The 24,740-nt window shown below is 34.4% G+C and overlaps 1 protein-coding gene across 1 annotated transcript in view; it reads right to left on the reverse strand.

Annotated features, from left to right (window-relative positions):
* Positions 1 to 24,740, reverse strand: part of BANK1 (B cell scaffold protein with ankyrin repeats 1) — a 281,992-nt gene that overhangs the window by 230,876 nt on the left and 26,376 nt on the right. The window contains exons 2-4 of the mRNA XM_017877093.1: positions 19,232 to 19,386; positions 11,805 to 11,943; positions 2,376 to 2,515 (exon numbers count right to left, since the gene is read on the reverse strand). Of these exons, the coding sequence (XP_017732582.1) occupies positions 2,376 to 2,515; positions 11,805 to 11,943; positions 19,232 to 19,386 (434 nt within the window). The remainder of the gene's footprint in view (positions 1 to 2,375; positions 2,516 to 11,804; positions 11,944 to 19,231; positions 19,387 to 24,740) is intronic.

A 24,740-nucleotide genomic window follows, 5' to 3' on the forward strand; every position in this document is an offset into this window, starting at 1 on the left:
TTTTCTTTTAGTTTCTTTTTTTTGTTTGTTTTATTTTGAGAGAGAGACTTATTGTGTCACCCTGTCACCCAGGCTGGAATGCTGTGGTGTGATCTCAGCTCTGCCTCCTGGGTTCAAGCGATTATTTTGCCTCAGTCACCTGAGTAGATGGGATTACAGGCATACATCACCATGCTCATCTAATTTCTGTATATTTAGTAGAAATGGAGTTTTGCCATTGTCAGTCATGCTGGTCTTGAACTTCTGGCCTCAAATGATCTACCTGCCTCAAACTCCCAAAGTACTGAGATTACAGGCATGAGTTACCATGCCCGACCACAAAATTCGTTAAAAACATAATCTATGAGGGAGCAAAGGCAAATATAGAAAGGAAAACCAAATGCCCTGAAGGAGAAGCACAGTGTGGGCTGGGACACCTCCTTCGAGGTCAAACAAATCTAAAATACACTGCGGCAATGCCTCTGCAGTTGCTTCTTCAAGGGTAGAAAGTGCTTTTCACCTCCTCAGTGAGTTCACAGATACCCTGTGTGGTCCAGATACCAGAAGATTTAGACAAATCCCATGTCATACTTAGTCCAAGACGCTTGGGAGACTCACTGAAGTGCAGCCTTTCCTTCTATCCAGCCTGTTACAGACTGATCTGGTCTGAGATCCCAGTCTCAGATTTTGTTTTATCTAATCCCACAATACTTCTAGGTGCCCTCATGACAGTTGCAAAACCTCTAAACCTCCCTTAAATTACATAAATTAAACAGTCTCTTAATGTCTCTCCTTGCCATGCCATGGTTTGCTGCCACCAAGTTAGAGTAATTCTGTCTGTCATTACTCAGACCTCTGACTTAAAATGGCTCTCTCCTGATGGTAAAATCTGAATCATCCTGTGCCTGCCCAGCATCCTCCCTTCTATAGGCCACCAGAGCTTGGTGGTAGAGAAAAATCCTTGAGAAAAGCCGTGACTCTTTCTTTCCCCTCATTCCAATACAGAGGGTAAAAAAGAAACAGCATTTTCCAACTTATCTAAAAACTAGCAAACTCACTTTTTTTTCCACTTCAAGCTGTAAAAGAAATCATGAGTTGCATATTTATAGCATCCTGAAAAATTGTCCAGGCATCATAAATTACATTTATTTTTTACTATATTCAAAGATCCCCAGCCACAACAGAAAGACCAACAGAAAATATGTTTGGGGACTACTTTACTTCTACACTGACTGAATAGTCACAGTGCAATATATTACCTTTATTAATCTTTTTTGTTATGAATATAATTTCTAAGTAGAGGACAAGGTGGACTTGTCACAAGAAAATGAAACAGTCTGTTTTTCAAGCTATTACTTTTGTACTTGCTTTGGAATTACAATATAGATATTTTGTCAAATGTCCTCAGACTCTCCAGTTTGACAAATGTTATTTCACTCCCTGTCCTTTTCTAAGACATGTTTACCTTTTCCGTTGCTCTAAAATATGTTGTTCATATAATACAAAATAAAACTCTAATAGAAAATGTGTCACATGAAATAATAACAAATCCTCCAATTCTAATCTAGTTTAAACACATAAAGTTTCATGACAACTTGTCAGCTACATTATCATTGATAGTTTTGTTAAAAACCTTATAAGTTTTACTGTAAATTTGAAGATAGGTTTTATGGTAAATTTTATGGTAAATTTGAGGATACTTAGACTTCCTTTCTCTACCCCCTTCTACCTCTCACTCACATGAAAAACTGAGGCAATTAAGCAAAGATATAATTCTAATTATCAAGTCATTAGAAATGGCCTTTATTTCACTCTGAAAATTTGATGGAATAAGCACATATTCCTAATAAATATCACAAACAAAAAATAATTTTCACAATCAGATAACAATAATAAATGAAACTAAGGAAAACATACACTAAGCTTAGAAGTGTCCACATGAAAGTAACAATTTCTAGATTGACACCACATGTTTCCTTTTTGGTGATATTTTGGTTTGTCTAACTCCTTAATCTCAAAGCATGAGACAGATGATTTGACTTTCATTTTACTTTGTGTTATGCAGGTCTGAATAAAGAAGGAATTCATTTCTTAGGAGTTCTTTCTAATTGCTCTCTCTACCTGCTTGTAACAGCTTTAAAATGAGCCCATCAAAATGTCTACCTTGTAATGAATAAGCTATTTTCCATTGACATTATCTGGATGTTTTTTGACCTAGGCAAAGTAATTTGTCCACTTTTTGGCACAACAGAGGTTGCTTCTTTCCTTCCTATTGACAGGTAGTAATTCACTCTTATTCAGTCAACATTCAAACTTATACCAAAGCATGAATCCTCTTATCCTTCATTAGCTCTTCAGCTTACATTATGATTAACTTAGTGGAAAGATCAATTTACCTGGCACAAACTCTCTCCTGAATCTGCCATTCTGAATAGGCATTCCTTTGCCTTTGCTGTTGGGTAGTACTTAATCTTGGTTGTGGCTTTAATGATTCCATCACAGTAGACATTGACATGGACTGAACCAGCAGGAAACTCTTATGAAAATAATAAACAAGAGTTAGGGGCAGAGTATTTAATGCATATTCATACTATTACATCTTTTAGAGAATATAAAAGAAGTCTTTAAAAATTCATAACACTTTTACTAATCTCTAGCACTTAAAATCATTTTTAAAATTCTTGGTAGTTGGAAACCACAAAATGAAATGTACAATTTTAGACTTAATTGCTTTAAAAAAACTTAAAATACAAAATGTATGCTAAAATAACAATAAAAGTAAAGCACTAAATTATTTGTCCCAACTTACTTACTAATATAACTTTTCTTTGTAACATTCTATAATCTTGGCATAATTCTTTAGAATTTGGAAAAGTATAGCCATTTATCAAAAGTTAGGTATTTATTATTTATCTTATGAAAACAATTTAACTAATTACCGGCAAGTTTCTCAAAATTGTAATTTGAAGAGTACATTGTAATTTGAAATGATTTAAATTATACAACTTGTATTCAGTTGACTACAATGAAAAACCCTGGGAAAGGCAAGGTTGAATGCCCAGATACTAAAGTAGTATTTACATCATACATTCATCTAAAGCCTTTTTGAGAACAAATTGTTCAAAATGAATGATACACTACATTGTGAACTGTGCTGTAATATATGAGCAGCATTAAAGTTATATAAGAATTTAGGACTGTCTATGAAAGAATATCAAAAAACAATCAATTAAAAAGTTATTATGTTTTAGTGTAAGAAAAGTAAACAAAATGTAATTCTTTAAATTCATTATGAAACAAATTTTAAGAGCTTTTAATCTGTCATTGAGATACTTCCCAAGTTCTCCCAGAAAACTGTCACTCAAATATCTAGGGTTAGGAATAAGTCATTAAATATAAGAGCTTTGAATATTTAAAAGTTTTTAAGGTTTAAGTATTAATTTCACTTTATCTCATGAAGCTGTTAAAGGACTTCTTATAATATTGCTGAAGAAAATTTAAATGCAACAAAAGCAATCTTAAGCTTAACTAGGTCGAGCAGCTGAAATTTCTTCCTCTCATATTTCTTGACTAGATGCCTTGCCTGTATTATAATGATGTATGTAGAAAAATAGGAGCTCTCTCTTCCCAAAGAAGCATTCATCCAATAGAGAATGTAAGGGAAACTACAACAAACAAAAATGAAAGTTTTAAACCACATCTCATCAGCTAAAGCAGTATGCATATGGTAAAGGTGGTTCTAGAGTTATTGGAGTCAAATGAAATGAATTTCAGTAGATTTAATAAAGATAAATTTCAATGTAAATGTTATGATGTCATAAAAATTATTTTGAAAGAAGATATTAATTTTATCACAAAAGAGGTTTGGAGTTTTACCATGGAGAGTTAACCTTTTGAAAGAAAATCAGGTAATGAATCATGAGAGGTATATGGTGAGATTTGCTTGGTAGTTTTTTGATACACAGTAGATAAATATTCTATATTTTTTAATCTAACATGAAACTGAACTGATTTATTCTTATACATTGAGTCCTTAGTTAACTCAAAATTTTACCAGTGCATCTACTGATAATGATGTCGATTTTAGAGTAATCCTCCAAGGAGATGCCTTTTAAAGTGTTGTGTTTGCTGTATACATTCTCATATTTGTTAAATGGCAGTTATTAAATCAATACCTAATTACTGGTCCCAACTACATGTCACAGAGAATGCCTTACAGATTCATATGGTTGGGAGGCCTCCTCAGTAATACATTATTGAACTGACCTTTACATGAGCAGTACCCTGTACTGCTTGAAAATTATTTTACTTTAATTTTGGTTCACTATGATGACTGTATTTTATAGCTTCTCAGTAAAAATAAAAACCAATTAATGTAAGGACTCAAATAGAAGAGAGTAAAATTAAATGTTGTTTACCATCTGGATGAAAGTATTCAAGCAACACCTAACCCTGTAAGTACACACAAACACAGATCAAGATCTCCAAACCAAGCAAGGATATTACTGAGTCAGCCGTGAAGAGGAAAACAGGCACAGAATGGAAGGGAAAAATGGAACTCCTTGCTCCCATCATTTCAAATCTCAAATTCTGTTACATTCAAATGTCTTTGTCAACCTTCCCTATCTCTATACTTAAGTGGTCTGTCCTTGATGAGGTACAAATTGAAGTAATTTATGAAAAATATAATCCAAAGGTATTTCTTAATAGTTAAAATATTTCGCTAATTCTATAAAAGTGGATATTTCACAAATCTATTAATTTCAGAGCTCTTTTGTCTGCGTATGTCTATTGTCTGAGAAGCTGTGTTCCTTTATGATCCCATTTTAGACTTTTCCCATATGGTAAACATTAAATGAACCCACACTGTTTCCATGAAAATGAAATAAACATGGCTCTATTTGGATTCAAATATTATCATTAAATAAATATAGGTGGCTTCAAAACCTGGGTCATGCCTAAAAATTAATATCAATTTAAAGTATGTTAAAATTGTTTTCCTGAATTATGATATTTATAAAAATATATTATCAATTGTTATTTTCTTAAGCAGGTTGAGCATAATATTTTGCATATCTTGAAGTGCTCTTCTAATGAAATATAAAGTTATAATTTACATTATCCAGAGCACAGTTTCTTAATAAAGAGATTCTAAATCTTTGTGGATATATTATGCATTCCTTTCAACTTTTAATTGGTTATCTTCCTGCTGCATTAAATTTTTTTCTCACAGTACTATAAGTACCAGAGGAATGCTCTGTACGTTCTATGTAAAAATTAGTTAGTATTTACAGTTTAATGGTTTCACATATATTTATTATAAGTTTTGACATAAGCTGAGATTTTAGTAACTCAAATTGCTTTAGTACAAAACGGTCCCTGTCAGTGACAAACCTATGGTTACCATTAGGAGGGTGTGGTTTCTAGAAAATAACTTAATTATAGGTGTGGCAAGTTATTGAGCTGAAAGGAAAGGGGAGATGGCAAAATTAGAAGATATTTTCCTCAAATAAAAATGTCAGGTTAAGATGTTTCCATGTATCAAAAGGGAAAGATGCTACTTAGTAAAAGAGCATCTTAAGATTTCACCACCTATCAGCATAATTGTACTTTAAAATAATTTTTGTTTATCTCTACATTGTTACTGACTCAAAATATCTGGCACTGCTGCTGTTTTTTATGGAAGACCAATAATTAATGATTCAATTCTTTAGAGACATAGACCTCTTCAGATTATCCATTTCTCCTTGTGTGACTTTTGGTGGTTTATGTCTTTCAAGGAATTTGTCCATTTGTCTAAGTTATCAAATTTGTATCCATACTCACTATTATCCTTTTAATGTTCCTGGGTCAGTAGTAATTACTCCTATCTTATTCTTGATATTGGTAATTTGTGTCTTCTCTCTTTCTTTTTTGGTTAGCCAGGCTAAAAGTGTATCAATTTGGTTGATCCTTTCAAAGAACCAGCTTTGGATTTTGTTGAATTTCTCTCTTATTTTCCATTTCATTGTTTTCTGCTCTAATTTTTATGATTTATGTTATTCTGCTTGCTTTACACTTAAATTGCTCATCTTTCTATAGTTTCTTAAGTGGAAGCATAGGTTATTAATTGCATATGTTTCTTCTTTTCTATTACAAGTTTTTAATGATAAAATTTCCCTGTCCATACTTTTCATCTACATTCCAAAAACTTTGTTAAGTTGCATTTTAATTTATTTCAAATTATTTTAATTTCACCTTAGAAGTGTGTTACTTAATCTCTGAATTTGGGGGATTTTCCAACTATCTTTGTGTTGCTGATTTCTATTTCAATTCTATTGTGGTCTGATAACACACTTTGCATGATTTCTATTCTTTTATATTGAATAGAGTTTATTTTTTAAAGATGCAGCAGATGGCTTATCTTGGTGAATGTTCCAAATGAGTTTCAGAAAAACATGCATTCTACTGTTGTTTGATGGAGTATTCTATAAATGTTAATTAAACCAAGTTGATTAATTATAGTGTTCAGTTCATTCATATACTTATTGATATTCGGTCTGCTGAGTCTATTAATCACGGAAAGACAGTGTTCAAATCTTACATAATAGTGGACTTGTCTATTGCTCTTTTCAATTCTAGCAGCTTTTGCTTTACATATTTTGACACTCTGTTGTTAAGTGCATACATGTTTAAGAGTTTTCTATTTTCTTGGAGAATATATCTTTATCATTATATAATGCTTCTGTTTATTCATGATAATTTTTCTTTTTCTAAAATCTTTTTTGTCTGAAATTAGTACAACTTTCCAGCTCTACTTTGATTAGTGTTATCACGGTATTAGGTTGGTGTATCTGTGTTTTGATCTCTGCTTCATTTTCTCATTCTTCTTGTATTCCAATTTCATTACATTACTTTCAATGCCATTTGTAAAACTGCAATTACTTTTGCACCAACCTCCAACCTACCTTGCTCCAACCCTTTCACTTTTCACTTTTCATTTACCCATGTCTTAATATTTAAACTGAGTTTCTTACAGACAACACATTATTGGGTCTTGCTTGTTATCCATTCTGGCAATCTTTGTCTTTTAACTGACATTCTTAGACTATTCACTAAACTTAAGTAGTGATTACTTGTCTTCAGTAACATGGTTGGGTTATATCTACCATACTTGTAATTTTTTTTTCCCTACATTTTTCTTTGTTACCCCTCTCTACCCAACCTTTTCTGCTCTCTCTCAAAATTATTTGAGAATTTTGTAGGATTCCATTTTCTCTCTTCTTAGCCTACCATTTATAGCTTTTAAAAAAATTTTAGTAACTGTCCTAGAGTCTGAAATATACATTTTTAACAAACCTAAGTCCCTCCTGTCCCTTATATTGCTGTCATTACTTTCACTTATCCATATGCTGTAATCACTCAACACATTGATAGTGTTTACTTCAGACACACATTTATCTTTTAGATCAATTAAAATAAGGAAAATGAAGGATTTTGTTTTACCTTCATTCATTTATTCTCTGATGCTCTTTCTTCATGCAGATCTAAGTTTCTCACCTATATTATTTCCTTTCTTTCCCAAATAACTTCTTTTAAAATTTCTTGCAGGGCAGGTCTGCTGGTAATGAACTCCTTCATTTTCTGTCTGAAAAGTCCTTATTTCTCCTTCATTCTATATTCAGGATAATTTCACTGAATATAGAATTTTAGATTGGTGGGTTCCTTTTTTTCGCAATACTTAAAATATTTTACTTCACTATTTTCTTGCTTGCGTGGTTTCTGAAGAGAAATTCAACATAATTCTTATACTCGTTTCTCTACAGGTAAGTTATTTGTTTTCTCTGGCTTCTGACAAGATTTTCTCTTTTGTTTTCAGTTTTCTACAGATCAAATGTAATATGAATAGGTGTCAATATTTTATATTTATCTTTCTTTGTGTTACTTGAGCTTTCTATATCTGTGTTTTGATCGCTGCCATTAATACGTAAACATTTATTGTTCTTCATTTTCTCATTCTTCTTGTATTCCAATTACATGTATGTTAGAAATTGTCTCACATTTCTTAGATGTTTTGTCCTTTCTTTAAAAAACAAACAAACAAACAAACAAAAAAAACCCTTCTTTTTCTTTACCTTTTATGTTTGGGAAGTTTTCATTGACCTATCTTCAAGTTCAATGATTCTTTTCTGACCTTTGTCAAGTCTACTAATGAACCTATTAAAGTCACTTTTTAATTTCTGATACAGTGGTTCTGATTTCTAGCATTTCCTGTTGATTCTCAAAATTTATCTCTGTTTACATAATCAATATGTTCTTTCATGTTGTCTACATTTTCCATAAGATCCCTTTATATCTTAATCACTTTTAAAATCCCTCTCTGAAAATTTCATCACCTGTGTCGTATCTAATACTAGTCTAATGCATGCTTTGTCTCTTAAAATTGTGTTTATCTTGCTTTAGGAATGCCTTGCAATGTTTGGTTTTGGTTTATGACTAGATATAAGGTAAATAGTCTTGTAGTGAAAGAATTTATAGGAATCTGTTTAGGAGTTGGACTGTATTTAATGTTTGTTGTAGCTATCGGTGCTAGCGGCTTTAAATTCCTCTACCATTTTTGTTTCTGTCTCTCTTTTGATTATGTACTTTTCTAAGTACTTTACCTAGAGAGAGTCTGGATCTTGCTGGGTTTTTTCGGCTGGTTGGTTGCGTTTTTTAAACAGTAATCCACTGTCATTATGCTGGAATCCTGCTGTGGTAACCATAAGGTTGTAGGGAAGGAAAGCATTCTATATTCTTATGATTAAGTCTTAGTCTTTTAGTGACTCTTCGCTATGACTTTACAAGTGTTTTTGCTGTGGCATAGCTTCCCCTAATGCCCCTTAAGTGAGACAGGAAGGCCAGAGGGAGCCACAGTGAAATGATGTCCTTTCCCAGCTGGAATGAGGCTCTGGTAAAGTGTTTTCTTCTGGAGAGTAGGCCTGTGCTATGGAGAACATGCTGGAAGTATTTCACCATGATTATTCTTCCTCTGACCCCACCAGGGTTCCATGGGATCTTTCTCAGATATGCATTGTACAAACCTGGTGGGATTCATGGAGGTAAATCCTACAAAAGTGTGGGAACCTCCTAAAACTACTGCCTCCAGGAGTTTCTCACTCTCAAACTAATCCATTCTCAGCTTTCAGACTTCCATCAAAATTAACACTTATGTGCTCCTACTACTTTGTGGCTCCAGTGGCTTCTGCTCTAGGTAAGTAGATTTCAAATGACACTCTCTTAATTCATTGTTTTCTCCAGCTTTTGAAATAGTGGATTGCCCTTGTCAGAGCTCAGAAGACAATACCCCAAAGTATGACGTCTTGGTGTGCTGCATACTTTGAACTAAAGAAGACAAAAGAGCCTCAGAAGCAGGGTCTTTCTGACCTTCCATCCTCATGTCTCCCACCCTTCTTCATGCCCCTGATCCAGTCATAGAAGCAAGAATTCCTCTTCCCCTAGGCAGATCATAGAAACTGGAACTCCTCTTTCCCAAAGAAAACCACAAAACCAAAAAAGGTCTCCCTTCTCTCTTCTCCCTTAAAGATCCTCATTTCAGAGAAAGCCTGCTCCATACATGGGAGGAAAGAATGTCACATAGAGAAGCCAACAAAAGTCGGAACAGCCAGGCCTTACTGGGTCCTCCTCCCCTCAAGCTTGTTACCACTAGTTCATACTCCTTTGTTCAATCACTGTTCTACACAGCTGTTTATTCTTCATTGAACCTAAGCATAAAAATAGACAGTTTCCCCTGGGTCCTTAGGTCTTCATTTCTGAAGGCTCCTATAAATCTTTGATTAAATAAATTTGTTATGCTTTTCTCTTGTTAATCTGTCTTTTATTATAGGAATGACAGCTGTTAACCTTATGATGGTGAGAAAAGGTATCACACCTGCAACTAACACCTTCCAACTTTAGCTTTCTAATGGGTTCAAGAAACATGGTCGAATTGTAGTTGTTCAGCTTTTTCTTGTAAAAACGGGCTCTTTACTGTTGGGGCTAAAATGATTAGTCTAAATATTACTTGTAAAACGTTTGTTTTCCTTATATATCTGTGCACATGTACTGGGTCATGATGTAAAATGTAGTTCTTACTAGTTGTTCTTAGTAGGGTTCAAAACAGTTCAAAATACAGTGACATGAAGCAGAGAAAATAAGGCTCTGGGCCTATTTCTGCTGAGGCATTTTCCATCCATACTCCCAAACAGGTTCAAGTAACCATCTTGAATATTGATACAAAGCAATCAACTTTTTGGGAGAAAATTTCTCATCAATTTACAGAATACAACAGTTGAAACAAATACTTAAATAAGTTTAATTATGATAGTTGGTAAATAGTGGTTTATTTATCTATTTATTACAGATTTGTTGTTTAATCATGGAGATAATATTATGTCTTGGTATATCTTGGAAAGCATGACATATTCATTTTCTGCTTTTCTTATAATTAATTTGAACTTTGACATGTTTTATTCTTTATTCTGTCCTAGCCAGCAGGTATACTGAGCAAAAATTTTTAAGTAATGTGAATAATTACATTTGACATCTTATCTGCTTTGGGGAAATATTATTTAAGTGCTTCTGAATCTGCAATATTGATGTTTCTACAGTGACTTTATTCTAACTAAATTTAAATTCTGAAACTAATTAGTTAGAAAATTTTATTCATTAAACCACTTAAGAATGTGACATAATGAAGTAGAGGGCATTGAGACAAGAAAGAAAGAAAAGGAAAGAGACGGAGTTTTTCTCATTTCACTTCTACATATGCTTATCCATGACAGAAAGCAGTGTCTGAAATGTTTATAAATGTTTAGTATGGAGTTTTTCCTTCTTATAATCCAACTTCAGTCTAAGCTGTGCAAGGAAATCCATACACATGCTTTCCACACAAACAGAAGTCTGTAAATGCTTTGTAAATAGACTGCATAATCACTATATTTTAAAAGGAATAAATGTTCAAAATGTGTTTGACATGATCTTTAATTTAAAATATTTTTGCCACATTTCCAAATTCATAACAAGATTGAGCATCTTTTTATTTCCAAATATTTTACAAAGTTCACATTTATGAGGTTTTGTAAGATGATTTTATTCTCTGATCATGAAAAGACATCATAAATGTAAAAACCAAGTTGTCTTACATTTATATTAAGATATCTGGAAATTAGTATTAGATTAATATTAGAGTTTGATTTTAGCACAATTATTGTTGCAAGTATGGTTATTCCATCTGGAATTTTAAATCTGATACAATTTATCATGCTATAAGCAAAGCTGAATAATCAAATGATTAGCTTTGTAAGTGAGATAAGGAAAAGATGAGAAGATTATATGTACAAATTGCACCATACTGATAAAATAATGGAGAAAACATGCTTTTCAGAGCCACAAAAATATACCAGACACTTGGGGGGAAAAAAGACAGAAAGGGAAGAAAATAGAGTTTATTAATAAAACTCAAAATAAATTGCTAATCCAAATGTCACAACAAAGCACACAATTTTAGTTATATGTTTAGTAATTGCCATATATTTAAATGCTCTCTGCTGACATGTTTAAAAATGTATGATGTTACTGGATGTCATTTCATTACACAGTATACAAGCTAATTTCTCATAATTTGCATGTTCTTACTTTTGCAAACCCAGATTAATAATAACAACCTTGGGTATGTGAAAACTAAACACAGGAAACACCTGCAGAACAATATTAGTTTTTGTAGGGAAGTGAAACCATTTATCATAAATTTATTGGAAGGAACTAAGGATGATGTTTTATACTTATTAAATCATAAACATTCTTACCTAAAGCTTTCATGCACCAGACTTTCTTACTCCAAAGGGCTGGCCGTGTTCTAATGAGCTTATTATTTGATGTAAATTCAACCTCCACAGTATCACCAATTACTTCATCTCTCAAAATTATGAATATTTCACCAGGATTCTGTAAGATGAAAATGTAACCCATTTAAGCATTTGAAAAAGTTTACATTAGCCAAAGAACCCATTACATTTCTTTATAATTAAGGTAATACACTATCATTGAATAAGTCTTCTATGGTGTTTGTATTTTCAACTGTATTCAGAAATAAAATACATAAATGTGATTCTCACTACATTTTAAATATTATCGAATTTATTTTTATTAGATGTTCTTTTTTTCCCTCTAATGCCATGTTTTGCAACTTAAAGAAACAGTGTGAATATGGCCTCTTCCTTTTCCTCTTGCCTCTTCCTAAATATGGCTCTCTGTACCAGGGTATACGCATCATTTCACAGACCAGCAGAAGACTATAATTCAGTTGTTAACCAAATCATTTTTCCAAATCCCTTTTTTACTCCTTTGTATAACTTGGTTTCTTTATCTATAAATGATAGAATTGAAAAAGTTTAAGATCTCTTACAATTTAAATATAATGACTTTTCTTTTAAGAAGTCCAATAGTTTTATGTTTTATGTAGTAGAAGTTCAGTGGCTACTCTTTATTTATGATTAAGTGTCTGCGATGGTTTTTGAGTTGACTAAAGGTTATAAATCTAAAGTTTCTAGATTTAATTAAGATGGAAGAGCCACATCTATAAGGTGAAAAAGGTTATTGAATAACTCTTTGTGAAAAAAATATTGAGAAACAATACTAGGAATGAAAGTTTGGGGTTAATACAGAGAAAAGAAAGGCATAAACATTTATTATCTATTTTATACTAGAAATTATACTCAGCACTTTTTATATAAATATATTTCCTCTAATCCTAACTGAAACAGATAAACACAAAGGCATACATATAGAAAGACAAACACACACACACACACCCCCCCCAAAATAAATAGATAAGGCTATTTCTTTTCTCTTTTAAGAAAAGGACAACTAATATATAGAATTGCATTCTGAAGTCTAATCAGAAATATTTAATTTCCAAATCCACACTACTCCTTATATCATGCTGTCAAACCCCATGAAAAAGCTAAAATAAAACATTCTTTTTATGATTATCTTAGATATCAACTTTCAAAAGCTTTCTTCAAGTCATACTAACTTTCAATTCCATGCTAAAAAAAACAGGGATCATACTTATATGGTTTTATAAAATCATGTTTATCAAAAAGTTACTAATTTCAAGATTCTCTTAAATACCCCTAAGTATAAATTACTGACCAATAAAACTTACATCTTTATGCTTTATCCCAAAGAGCTTCTAACTATGTTGATGTTACAGAATCATTTCAGCTCACACAAAAATCTACTTCAGGCATTTTCCACCAGAGTCTAATACTCCCAAATATTTGTCCATAGGGTATTTTGAACTAAATTTCTCCTCAGAATTTACAGTGCTCATCGAGAAAGGATCCTATTTCAAAGGAACTCCCACTATTCCACCTGTTGCTCTTGCCCCACACATGCAACATGCCAGAAAAGCAGGAGGGTAAGCCCTCCCGTTCCTCACATCTGCAACCTCCTCCTCACAGGGCCTCGCTTCTGGCAGTTCTTTTGTTCCTTTCGTTTCTCATATCTGCCCCTTTACCTGAAATCTTTAAGAGCCAAATAATGTCTTTCCATTTCACTTGGGCTCAGTTACTCAAGATCCTCTGCTTTAAAGTTCAGAGATATTTCCTGTGTGTGCATCATTCCTTGTTTAACTTTGACTTATACCTTTCCACATTTGGCCAGTGCACATGCACTCTCCCAGTGTTTTATCCACCCAACCGACTCCCCACTCATGACTGCTTCTGACACATCAGATTCCCCCTTCAGGGTCAGGCGCAGTGGCTCACGCCTGTAATCCCAGTACTTTGGGAGGCTGAGGCAGGTGGATCACCTGAGGTCAGGAGTTCAAGACCAGCTTGGCCAACATGGTGAAACCCCGTTTCTACTAAACATATGAAAATTACCTGGGCATGGTGATGCATGCCTGTAATCCCAGCTACTCAGGAGGCTGAGGCAAGAAAATTGCTTGAGTCCGAGAGGCAGACGTTGCAGTGAGCCGAGATCACACCACGGCACTCCAGACTGGGCGACAGAGCAAGACTCTGTCTCAAAAAAAAAAAAAAAAAAAAAAAAAAAGGCAGGACTCCACCTTTCAACCATTTCCACAGAAAAGCTCTAAACAAAAGACAAGCACACTGACCACCCCAAATGAGGCACTCTTATCTTCATTTGTACCCATGGCCAGCTTCACGGGCCCATGACCTTACAGTCACACAGGGCCCCACTCTTAGAAGGCCCTGTTTTTGGTTTAATATTCTGCTGTAATTACTTTGACATTATAATAATTTGAACATGGTACTTTGTACTTTCATTTTGCACTGTAAACTAGGCAGCCGGGCCTGCTTGAACATAATGTTGGCATGATATTTAATTCCTTTTCTCCTTCTATATCCCCATATTTATCCTCTCCAACAATGTCCAACTCAGATCTCACCAGCTTCACAAAATCCTCCTGCCACTTCAGCTCAAAAGTTTTAGAACTTTCAAAGGAACACTAGAGCACAGCATATCCATAACCATCATTTGACTATTACTAAGAGTCATGCTCTCTACTACTGATTAGTTTTTCATGTCTGTGTCTTGCCTTTCTAGCTAGATTTTAAACATCCTAAGGGTGTTTTTGTTTTCTTATATTATTGTAGCACCTTTCAAAAATTATTCACATGAAAACATTCTGTATATAAATTTTAAATTAAGATGGAGTAAGTCTGTAAAAGATGACATTTTAAATTGAGTATGCTCAGCTCTGTTCCATACTTCTCTCAGTACTCAAAGCTTCCTCTACCCCTGGGAGTAAGCACTGGCTCTTAATTATACGAGTAAATTTAATTCAGTGGAGAAAATATTAGGAACCCCAAATGGTCATAAACTGGTTTTACCACTTATGAAGCTATTGTTTTGCTCCCAATCTTTCTGACTCCTCTGTGAATCCCTTATTTGGGTCAGAGCATTCAGGGAAACAAGGGGTTATGACAATTATCACTTCCAAACTTTAAAGCTTGGCTACATTGGTCATAAGCCTTGAGACCTAACAAAAGAGGTAAAATTTCATCAGCAATGTTGCATTTATATCCGAATCTCTGAGGTAGGATACAGGCATTATTTTTTGTGTGTGAAAACTCCCCTAGTAGTCACTGTATGTAGTTTAGTTTTTGATAACCACTTACTTAAAAGAAAGAGACATCTTTTGGTCACTGTAAAACTTCACCTCTGAGAAGGCATCACTTCACAATACAGACATTTCAGGCATTAATGCACACAATCATCTTTTGCTGCTTTTACTGTATTTTTCAATTAAATCACAGGGTTGGGCTTTAAGTTAAGGTTGGTTACCAAGGACTGGTTTGTGATTTGGTATCAGAAGTAAGTGGGTAGTGCTATTAACTTTTGTACACTGTTTTAAATTGTATTCAGAGTCAACAGATGAACTGGTAAAAAGGTTATCTCTGAGATTCTTCTAGCCCTTAAGACTCACATTCTTTCATGGCATCTCAATTTATCTCTATATTTGTTTATTACATAATCCATGGTCTGTCCTATGGGCTTGAAGACTCATATTAGGGTTTTAGCCTTAAGAGTGTGTCAATGAACAGGTCATACAAAATAAAGACCTTTATTAGGGAATATGGTGTGTGGTAGGATTCTGATTTTAAAAACATTCAATAAAATTAATATAGATCCAAATGCCGATAAAGCCACTTTAAAGGTCTTTTGCGGTTGCACGATGACTTTCAGAATTAAATTTTCTCAAGAAATCAATAAGTGACTCAACTGGTTTTTTAAATGTCTCTATCTTAACATCAGAATAGCAGCAGTGGGAAAATAAAATAAAAATAAAAGAATTACGGTTGATTATACTAAAGGAAGTAAGAGATTTGGGGAGAAGGAAAGTTGAGATTACAGCAGGCAGATTCTACCAAAAGGAAGGGAAAATGATACATTTAAAGATCTGGGTTTAAAGAAAAAAAGAGATAAAGAAAATAAGCTCACTCTTAATTGTTCTTTAGGATGGAGCTACTGCTGAGAAAATATAGAAGTCATTTCTGAATCTGTGGCTAAGGATCACAAAAATAAGATTTAACCTTGACACTGTTGATATTTTTTGACCAAATGTGTAATTGTTGTGGGAGCTGTTGTGTGCATTATGGGAAGTTGAGCAGCTTTCAGAGTTCTACCCACTAAATGCTAGTAGCAATCCCCCAGTTATGACCATCAAAAATGTCTGCAAGCTTTGCCAAATATCTCCTTGGTAGAGAGGGTCAAAATCACCTGCATTGGAAAGCCACTGCTTTGGGGATGTTTGCCGGAGTAAAAGACTGCAGAGGGAAGAGAAGTTACTAAAAAACAGACCAGGTCTAGTTCTGGTTTTGCTGTAATTTCAATGGGAGAGTACCTCACATGTGGATTTTTCATCAGGGAGATAAAATTGGGTGAGATTCATTTGAACAGTGGATGCATTTGGGAGACCTAGAACTCACATCTCTCATGGTCAATTAACCCACACAAAAAAATCAAGAGGCATATGCCAGACAAACAAATGTCTTGGCCCATAAACAAAGAAAAGTTCAAAAAAATATACTAAAACAAGAAGAGTGTGCCAGTCATACAGAAAGTAAAAGAAGAGGTCAAATTAAGAAGCAGATTGGAACTGCTAAAACTCACCTAGGTATTTCTCAAAGATACAGATAATTAACTTATATAAATAGGACAATGGAGGGATATCTTCATTAGTGCATGGGGAAAAAAAGTTAAAGAAATAAAGTAAAATATTTTTCTGCTGTTTGAGAAGTGGCACAAAATTTTCAAGGTCTAGGAAATCCAAATTTGTGAAAAAGAGCAGTGCTAGGAAGAGTGACAAGGCAGAGGAATCAATATACTCAAGCTCCAAGGGTCACAGGCAATAGCAACAGCACCCACTACCTTAATTAATGATAGACTAAAGTTAATGCTCCAGAGCAGATGAGGGCACAGAGAAGAGAATTTCTCTAGGAGGCAGGTCCATAGACCTCAGCAATTCTACAGCAAGAGCCAGCAGCAGGAATAATTTAAACTAACTCCCTTTTCATCAGGGAGAATGAAAATTATGCAACTATAAAGAACTCACAGTCAACCCAGTGTTAGCATGCTGGAAACACAAAACTAAAAAGAGAAATTAACAGGGTTTGAAGATACTGGGTATAAATCAGGTACATCTTAAAGAAGACCTGGCGACTGACTGAGTTAGTATTGTAAAATTTCTAGATTTTTTAGGATGATAGGGAAACCTCAACTATCATTTCCTTAAGGCAGTAGTCTTAAGTGGTCTCTATTCACAGATTACTTGGAATACTTCTCAGAAATGAATTGGAGTTCAAAAGTTGTGCTTTCAGACAGTTGCCATAGGCTGAAAGTTGTGGCAAGTCTGAAACATGATTTTCACTCAGTGGGTAAAAGTGATCTTTTCTATGGTGGTTGGCAATAGTCTTATAGATTCAGACTATACTAAAATCTAGGTTCTGAAAACAACAAAATCTTGTCTGGGATAACTATTTTTGGTCCAATTATTAGCTTACTTTGATGAGAATGTGGGGCTGGTAATAAAATAACTTTGTATAGCCTTTTAAATGTTTAGGATTCTTTAAAAAGTGGGGAACCTAAAAGAAATTTTATATTGAAATAATTTAAATCCAAGAGTCTGAAAGAATTATATCAATGTCAATAAAAAACAGTCCATGATTCTCCTACTGAAAAAAACCCTTATCTAACTAGCTATCTACATGATACATCTTTGCTTAGATAGCAGTGAGGTTTGATTTTGCGACTGATTTCTTTGAAAATTTAGTAAGAGAAGGGTCTTGTAGTGCTCGAATTTTACTGTTGCAGATATTTTTAAAAGCAGCTACTTAGACTCGTTGTATAACTCCTGTTGAGCTACTTTTAGTTTCAGAGGGTTTTCTTTTTTCTGCTTTGATTTCATCTACTTGAGAGTAGTTGCCATTTTTTTTATTACACGTCTTTTCTGTCTTTTCCATTGTTTCTGACTCAGTAGGAGCCATGAGTTCTGACTGTTTAGCCTGATCTCCTTCCTTTAAGTTCTGAGTCCTTGTAATTTTTCTTTGCCTAATCATCTGTGTCAGTTTCCTCACACCTGTATAGTTCAGTCTCCTGGGGTCTCTAAGGTAGTGTCAAAGCATTTTTTTGTTCCTCTGGAACTGAGAACAAATAGCTTAAAACAGCAATTCTTCTGCTCAGGCATGGGGTAAGGGTCTAGAGAGTGAGGGTGAGGAAACTAAACTTTACCCCTCTACACAGGATATTCCACTTCCATCAGAACCACTGACACCAGTAGGATCAGGAGACCCACCCAAAGGTCAGTGAGCCCCTGTCACTGGCTTCTATCAGAAAGACTCCTTCAGGCAACTCCCATAAGGCTCTCCTGTATATCTGCCTCTTTATACTCAAGGATACCACAAACTGAGGCCCAGCATCTTTTCCTTGTCCTAAGTTTATGTAGTCAGAGATTTGGAAAGGCTTATTTTAGTGGTTCATTCCAAGCAAGATTTAGGAGGAAGACATGCTGGGAACATACATTCCCACAGTCATTTGCCCAGAAATCATTCCCCCCACATTATACTCTTACTTCCTGAAGGACCATCTCATCTAACTTTTATGGTATTTCTACTTAATGTCAGCCTTTAATACATGTTTCATCATTGAAAAATTGGTGTTTTAAAATTCTATCCAAGGGTATGTTTCCCTTTAGGAAAATAGATCTTTAACCTATTTAATGTGAATCTAAATTTATTTTAATTAGCTTGATAGCTATGGCAATTGTACATCTATTTGCAAAATGTGAAGTAACAGTTGATAAAATTAAGCTTCCATATAACCTTCACTATTTAATTTTTCAACAATTATGTAACAAATGCCTATTCAATTATCATCCAGTGTGTATCAAATGCCTACTAATTGCCTAAGTTCAGAGGATAGCCATGAACAAAGTAGACAAAAATGACAGCTATGTTGGAGTTTGCATTCTTGTGAAATACAATATCTATTAAAAAATAACAGGTGGGCTGGATGCGGTGGCTCATGACTTGTAATCTCAACATTTTGGGAGGCTGAGGCAGGAGGATCGCTCGAGGCCAGGAGTTAAAGACCAGCCTGGGCAACATAATGAGATCCTGTCTCTACAAACAACAACAACAACAACAACAACAACAACAACAACACAGTGGGGTCACTTAAATAACAAGGTATCTTTACTGACCTCACATGGAATTTCAGCGGGAAGCACCACTGCTAGTGGTATGGTGTTTCTTGAAGCTTCTGGCAGTTCTTCAATTTCCTTTCTCTCACTTATTTCCCTAGAATGTTTTACTCGTAGGTCTGTTGGAATGTTGACCTCAAGGTAGTCTTCAGAATCTAGAGAAAATTTTATGAATGTAGATTATCATATAACTAAAGCCACAATATTTCCTCCATTGTTATAAAGACTAATTGCTGAACAACCAATTTAATATATGGGAAAACCGAACTGAGTTTAAGATAGCTGAAATAATTGAACCAATGTTAATAATTAAAATAATGCTTCACAATTTAACTAGTTTTATAATCATTATGACTAAACTAAATCAAATATGTAATACTATGTTCATCTACTAGTTAAGTGTTTTCCAAAAAATAGAATCCAGTCACCATTTATATTTTCTCTTAATATTAAAACAGTAGATCTGTAAAACATAAAACCATTTGTTTTCCATGATGGTTATTAAGGACATTTAAGTTGGAACAATTTAAATCAGAATAGTTATTTGCCCTTTACATATTTCTAATTTTAAAAAACAGAAAGCACAATTATGGGATAATCACTAAATAAATTAAACTAGTATTTATTTCTAGGATATACTAGTTTAATAGTGAAATACTAGTACTCATCAAAATGTTAATGCATTCTATGGAAATAAGTGTCTATATCAAATAAATTGGGTTTACTTATATCAGTATTACTAAGAACACTGAAATATGCTAATGTAAATTTCCAATCTCAAAGAAGGAGCATAGTATCTGATTTTAAAAATTTTAACAGCAATTTAGCATTTAGTCTTAATCATTAAAACATTGTTCTCTATTTGGAAAAAAAAATGTGTTAAGAGAAATAGATAATGTTTTATTATTATTCAGTGTCTCAAAGCCCAAAATGTTTCACTAGGGCACAGAACCAATGCGACTAAAATTAAGACTCTTGAAATGAGGTCACATCTATAAACTTATGTCCACCCAAAAGCAGCCCTCAAACCCTCCAAGAAGGGAACTGGAATAAAGAAAAGCAGCCCCTGACAGTTGGAAACTAAACTGGCACCATGAGAATGCCTTGGTTTTCTGGAAGCCATCCTGGCACTCAGAGGCAGAATCTGGTTTTCTACTGAGCACCAGCAACATCAAAATTAGACAAGGCCACTCTGTCACCATGATGAACCAAGAGAGGGACAAGACCACGTTTTAATCATGTCAGAATCTAGATAAAATAATGAACACTGCCCAAACCACAAAAATGACCAAGTCCTGGCTAGTACGAATGACTGTTTCTTTAGCAATTCCGGCCTCATCTCATTTCTCCTTCCCTCTACATGGTGTGATCCACTCCTCCTAGTTTGTCTGGGAATTTCCTGGTTTGGGCTCTGAAAATGCCTTGCCCTAGGAAACCCCTCACTCTCAAGCAGACCAGAAAAGTTGGTCCCTCACTTCCAAGTAGAGTCATTAATATTCCATTAATATGTCAAATCATAAAATTACACCTGCTTCTTGATAGCAGGCAAACTATATCCAAGCTCTGCTTCCTTGAACCCTCCCTCAAATCACTTAACACAAGTCTAAATCTTCCAAGTCCTTTCTAACGCCCTTTTCCTGAGATACCCCATGGTTCTCCCTGATATGCCTTCTCTTTATTGCAACAAGAAAAAACATCCAAACGCTTCAAGTGCAGGTACTTTCCTGTTGGTCTTTGGCTAAGCAGCATTGACAGGGTAAAAAGATAGAGACAAAGGCAGTAAGAGAAGTCACCAGCTTCACATAGGTAATTCTATCAGAAAAGCGGAGTAACAAAAGAGAGCCTCCCTTGAGAGGGAGGAGCTGCCCCCACGCTGTGTCTGAAAATGAAAGTTTTCTTGTTTTCTTCTGTCTTATGAAAGTTGAAGAACTAAGGCACAAAAGCACCTAGGATTTCCAGCTTGCTCTCAGTACTAGTCTTGTTTGAAATGAAAAACAGTCCTTATTTCACTAACAATTTAAAACACTTCCATAAGCAATTTCTCTCTCTCTCTCTCTCTCCCTGTCTCTCTCTCCCCCCGCCCCCCCCCTTCTACCCACACACATAGACATACACAAATCAAAATAGTGAAAGGTTGCATAAAACTGGCTCACTACTTTTGTGAGTTTGTAGAAAAACTAAGAAATAGATTTTATTTAATACACCTTAAAAGGAGAAGTCATTCCACCGTGGCAGTATCCAGGGTTTTCTGCTAATTCTTCTGATATTAGGTTACAAAAAGTTATTTTATTTACCCTGGGGACACAAAACAAATGTACAAAAGACTTATCTCTATGAATATTCACAGAAGTAGTGTTTGTAATGGAGAAAATTGGAAGCAATCTAAGAAATAAGGAATAAGATAAAAATGTGATAAAAGTTGTCACTAATAATTCTATCAAGGAGTATTTAAAAACAAGCAACAAGTTTATGCTATAACTGAAAAAAATTCAAGTTAAAAAATTGTCAATTTAGTAGGTTTTCATTCTAGTAAAATAAAAACTGTACATATACAGAGCTGTGTAGAGGGAATTAAAGACATAGACTTGAATGAATGAGAATAGACTAGCCATATATGTGTGTGTATATATATAACCCAAAAATATTGAGTGGTTATTTCTGGCTCGTGGGTCATGTGTAATTTACTAAATAGGTATAAATATACAGTATTTATACCATCTAATAATACGGCATATGTAATATACATTCTGATTTTTCTACACTGAAAATGTATTTATTTTACAGCTTTAAATTATATATGTCCATTTAATTCAAGAGAGGAATGAAATGATGAAGATTGCAGACTGAGAACATGTATCTGTTTTCCTACTCTGCAACATATAAATGCAATAGAAAAGATTGCTTTTAAGATAATGAATGTATTAAAGCACTAGAAATTCATAAATGGTGCAATTACATAAGAACAAATTTTGAGGAGTTTCTCAAAGATAAAAGTTAATCTGGAACTAAATGAACAGAGACATCACAACAGAGAAAACAGAGCCCAAAACATGATTGGAAAAGACAACTTCAAATAGAAAATTCGTTTTCCAAAACTAATTATTTTCCAAAACTAAATAAACCACAAACTTAAAATTCAAAGAGCAGAAGAAGGTCCTGGGACAAAGATAATGTTAATAAGTTAAAACCTAATTTGGAACAGAGATAACTGGGACTTTCCTAGCTGCTACTTCTACTGAGCAAAAGGAAGTTTTGCTTTTGCCCTAAGAATAAAACTAGACTATTTTAAAACAAAATTAGCTAGTATTGGGACTAGATAAGGGAACAGAATGGGACCTGATGTATTTACCACCCTTCCCAAAGACAACAGAGAAAGAAAAACTGATAAGAGAAGGGGTAATTCCAGCATTTTTTTCCCAAGGGTTAAATTTTTAGGCTTGGCTCTCTACTTTGCAGGTGTTTTGACCAGGAGATCCATAGGAGCAACAACTATTAACTGACAGTGATCCTCAACTAAAAATTTAAACCGCCACCCAAGATTATCCTTCTGCTCTCCTTCTATGCTATTGCCCACCCAAATTCACTCACTCTTCCTCTGAGGCACCTTGTCTTAGCAACACCCTAGTCGAACTTCACACCTCTATATCTCTAGTGCATACAATTGTGCCTGGCACATGGTAGAGACTTAATAAATATTTGTTGCCTGCTTTAATAAGCAAATAAATCCATGCCTTGTTAGGTTTCCTTAAATGACTTATATCTCAAGGACAGTAACTTATTCTATCTACCACATGCCTTGCTCTGAAAAAGGCTTAAGGACATATTATGGCTGTTTCGATGTTCTATCCAGATCATTCAAACTTTCTCCACATCAGCAATAAAGTTATTTTGCTTCCTTATCATTTGTGTGTTCACTGGAGTAGCACTTTTAATTTTCTTCAAGAACTTTTCCTTTGCATTCACAACTTGGCTAACTGTTTGGAGAAACAATCCTAGCTTTCTGCCTATATTGGCTTTCAACATGCCTTTCTCACTAAGCTTAATCATTTCTAGCTTTTGATTTTAAGTGAGAGATGTGTGACTCCTCCTTTCACCTGAACACTTGGAGGCCATTGTAGGCTTATTAATTGGCCTAATTTCAATAGTGTTTTGTCTCAGGGAATAGGGAGGTCCAAGCAGAGGGAGAGAGATGGGAGAATACCCAGTCAGTGGAGCAGTCAGAATACACAAAACATCTATTGCTTAAGTTCACTGTCTTGTATGGGTGCAGTCCATGGTATCCAAAACAATTCCAATGGTAACACCAAAGATCATTTGTCACAGATCGCTACAACAGACATAATGATAATGAAAAAACTTTGAAATAGTGCAAGAATCACCAAAATGTGACACGGAAACACGAGGCAAGTGCATACTGTTGGAAAAATGGTGCCAATAGACTTGCTCAACTAAAGGTTGCCACAAACCTTCAATTTGTAAAAAATGCAGTGTCTGTGTAGCACAAAAAAGCAAAGCACAGGCTGGGCGCAGTGGCTCATGCCTGTAATACCAGCACTTTGGGAGGCCAAGGCAGGCAGATCACTTGAGATCAGGAGTTCAAGACCAGCCTGGCCAACATGGTGAAACTCCATCTCTACCAAAAAATACAAAAAAAGAAAAAAAAATTATTTGGGTGTCATGGCACACACCCATTATCCTAGCTACTCACGAGGCTGAGACAGAAGAATTGCTTGGGCCCAGGAAGCAGAGGTTGTGGTGAGCCTAGATCATACCACTGCACTCCAGTCTGGGTGACAGAGCAAGACTCCCTCTCAAAAAAAAAACCAACCAAACAAACAAACAAAAAGATACCCAAACGCGAACACAAAGCAGAACAAATCAAGGTATACTCATATTAAGTGCAATAATAAAAATGTTTTATATTTTAATGAGTTTTTACAGTTTATCAAGACTTTTACCAACACCGTATTTCATTTTGAACACACACTTAAAAATATAATACCTGTCCAGTGATGGATTACTGAATTTCTGTAAACATTTAAAACTATTTGTAGACAGTTCTTAAACTCTGTGGCTCAGAAGCTGTTCCACCCCAATAAAATGTGAAGTCAAATAGAATCTTTCTCTCCTCTTCTAACACTTTTCTACAATGTGCAGAGAATACAGTGTTTTGCATTAAACAGACATAGAAAACTAAAAAGCAGATAGAATTAACCTAGGAATGAAGTAACAGAGCCATATGTAGTAAATGCAATAAAAAAATCCAAATTTCCCAAAGTAAATAAATGACGACATTTTCTGGCCAGAAAATGAAACTTCACTGTTGTTTAGATAACAATTTGAGTTAATTTTCTTTTCTATAAGTTTTAAATAGTTTAGAAGGTAATTAGATAGACACAATCATATATATACACACACATACAAATTTTATTGTGTATATATACACACACACAAATTTTTAATATATAGTATGTGTTAATACATACATTATCTATATCTCCATGTCCTA

The sequence above is a fragment of the Rhinopithecus bieti genome, unplaced genomic scaffold (assembly GCF_001698545.2).
Source record: "Rhinopithecus bieti isolate Rb0 unplaced genomic scaffold, ASM169854v2 scaffold_9690, whole genome shotgun sequence".
Lineage (NCBI taxonomy): Eukaryota > Metazoa > Chordata > Mammalia > Primates > Cercopithecidae > Rhinopithecus > Rhinopithecus bieti.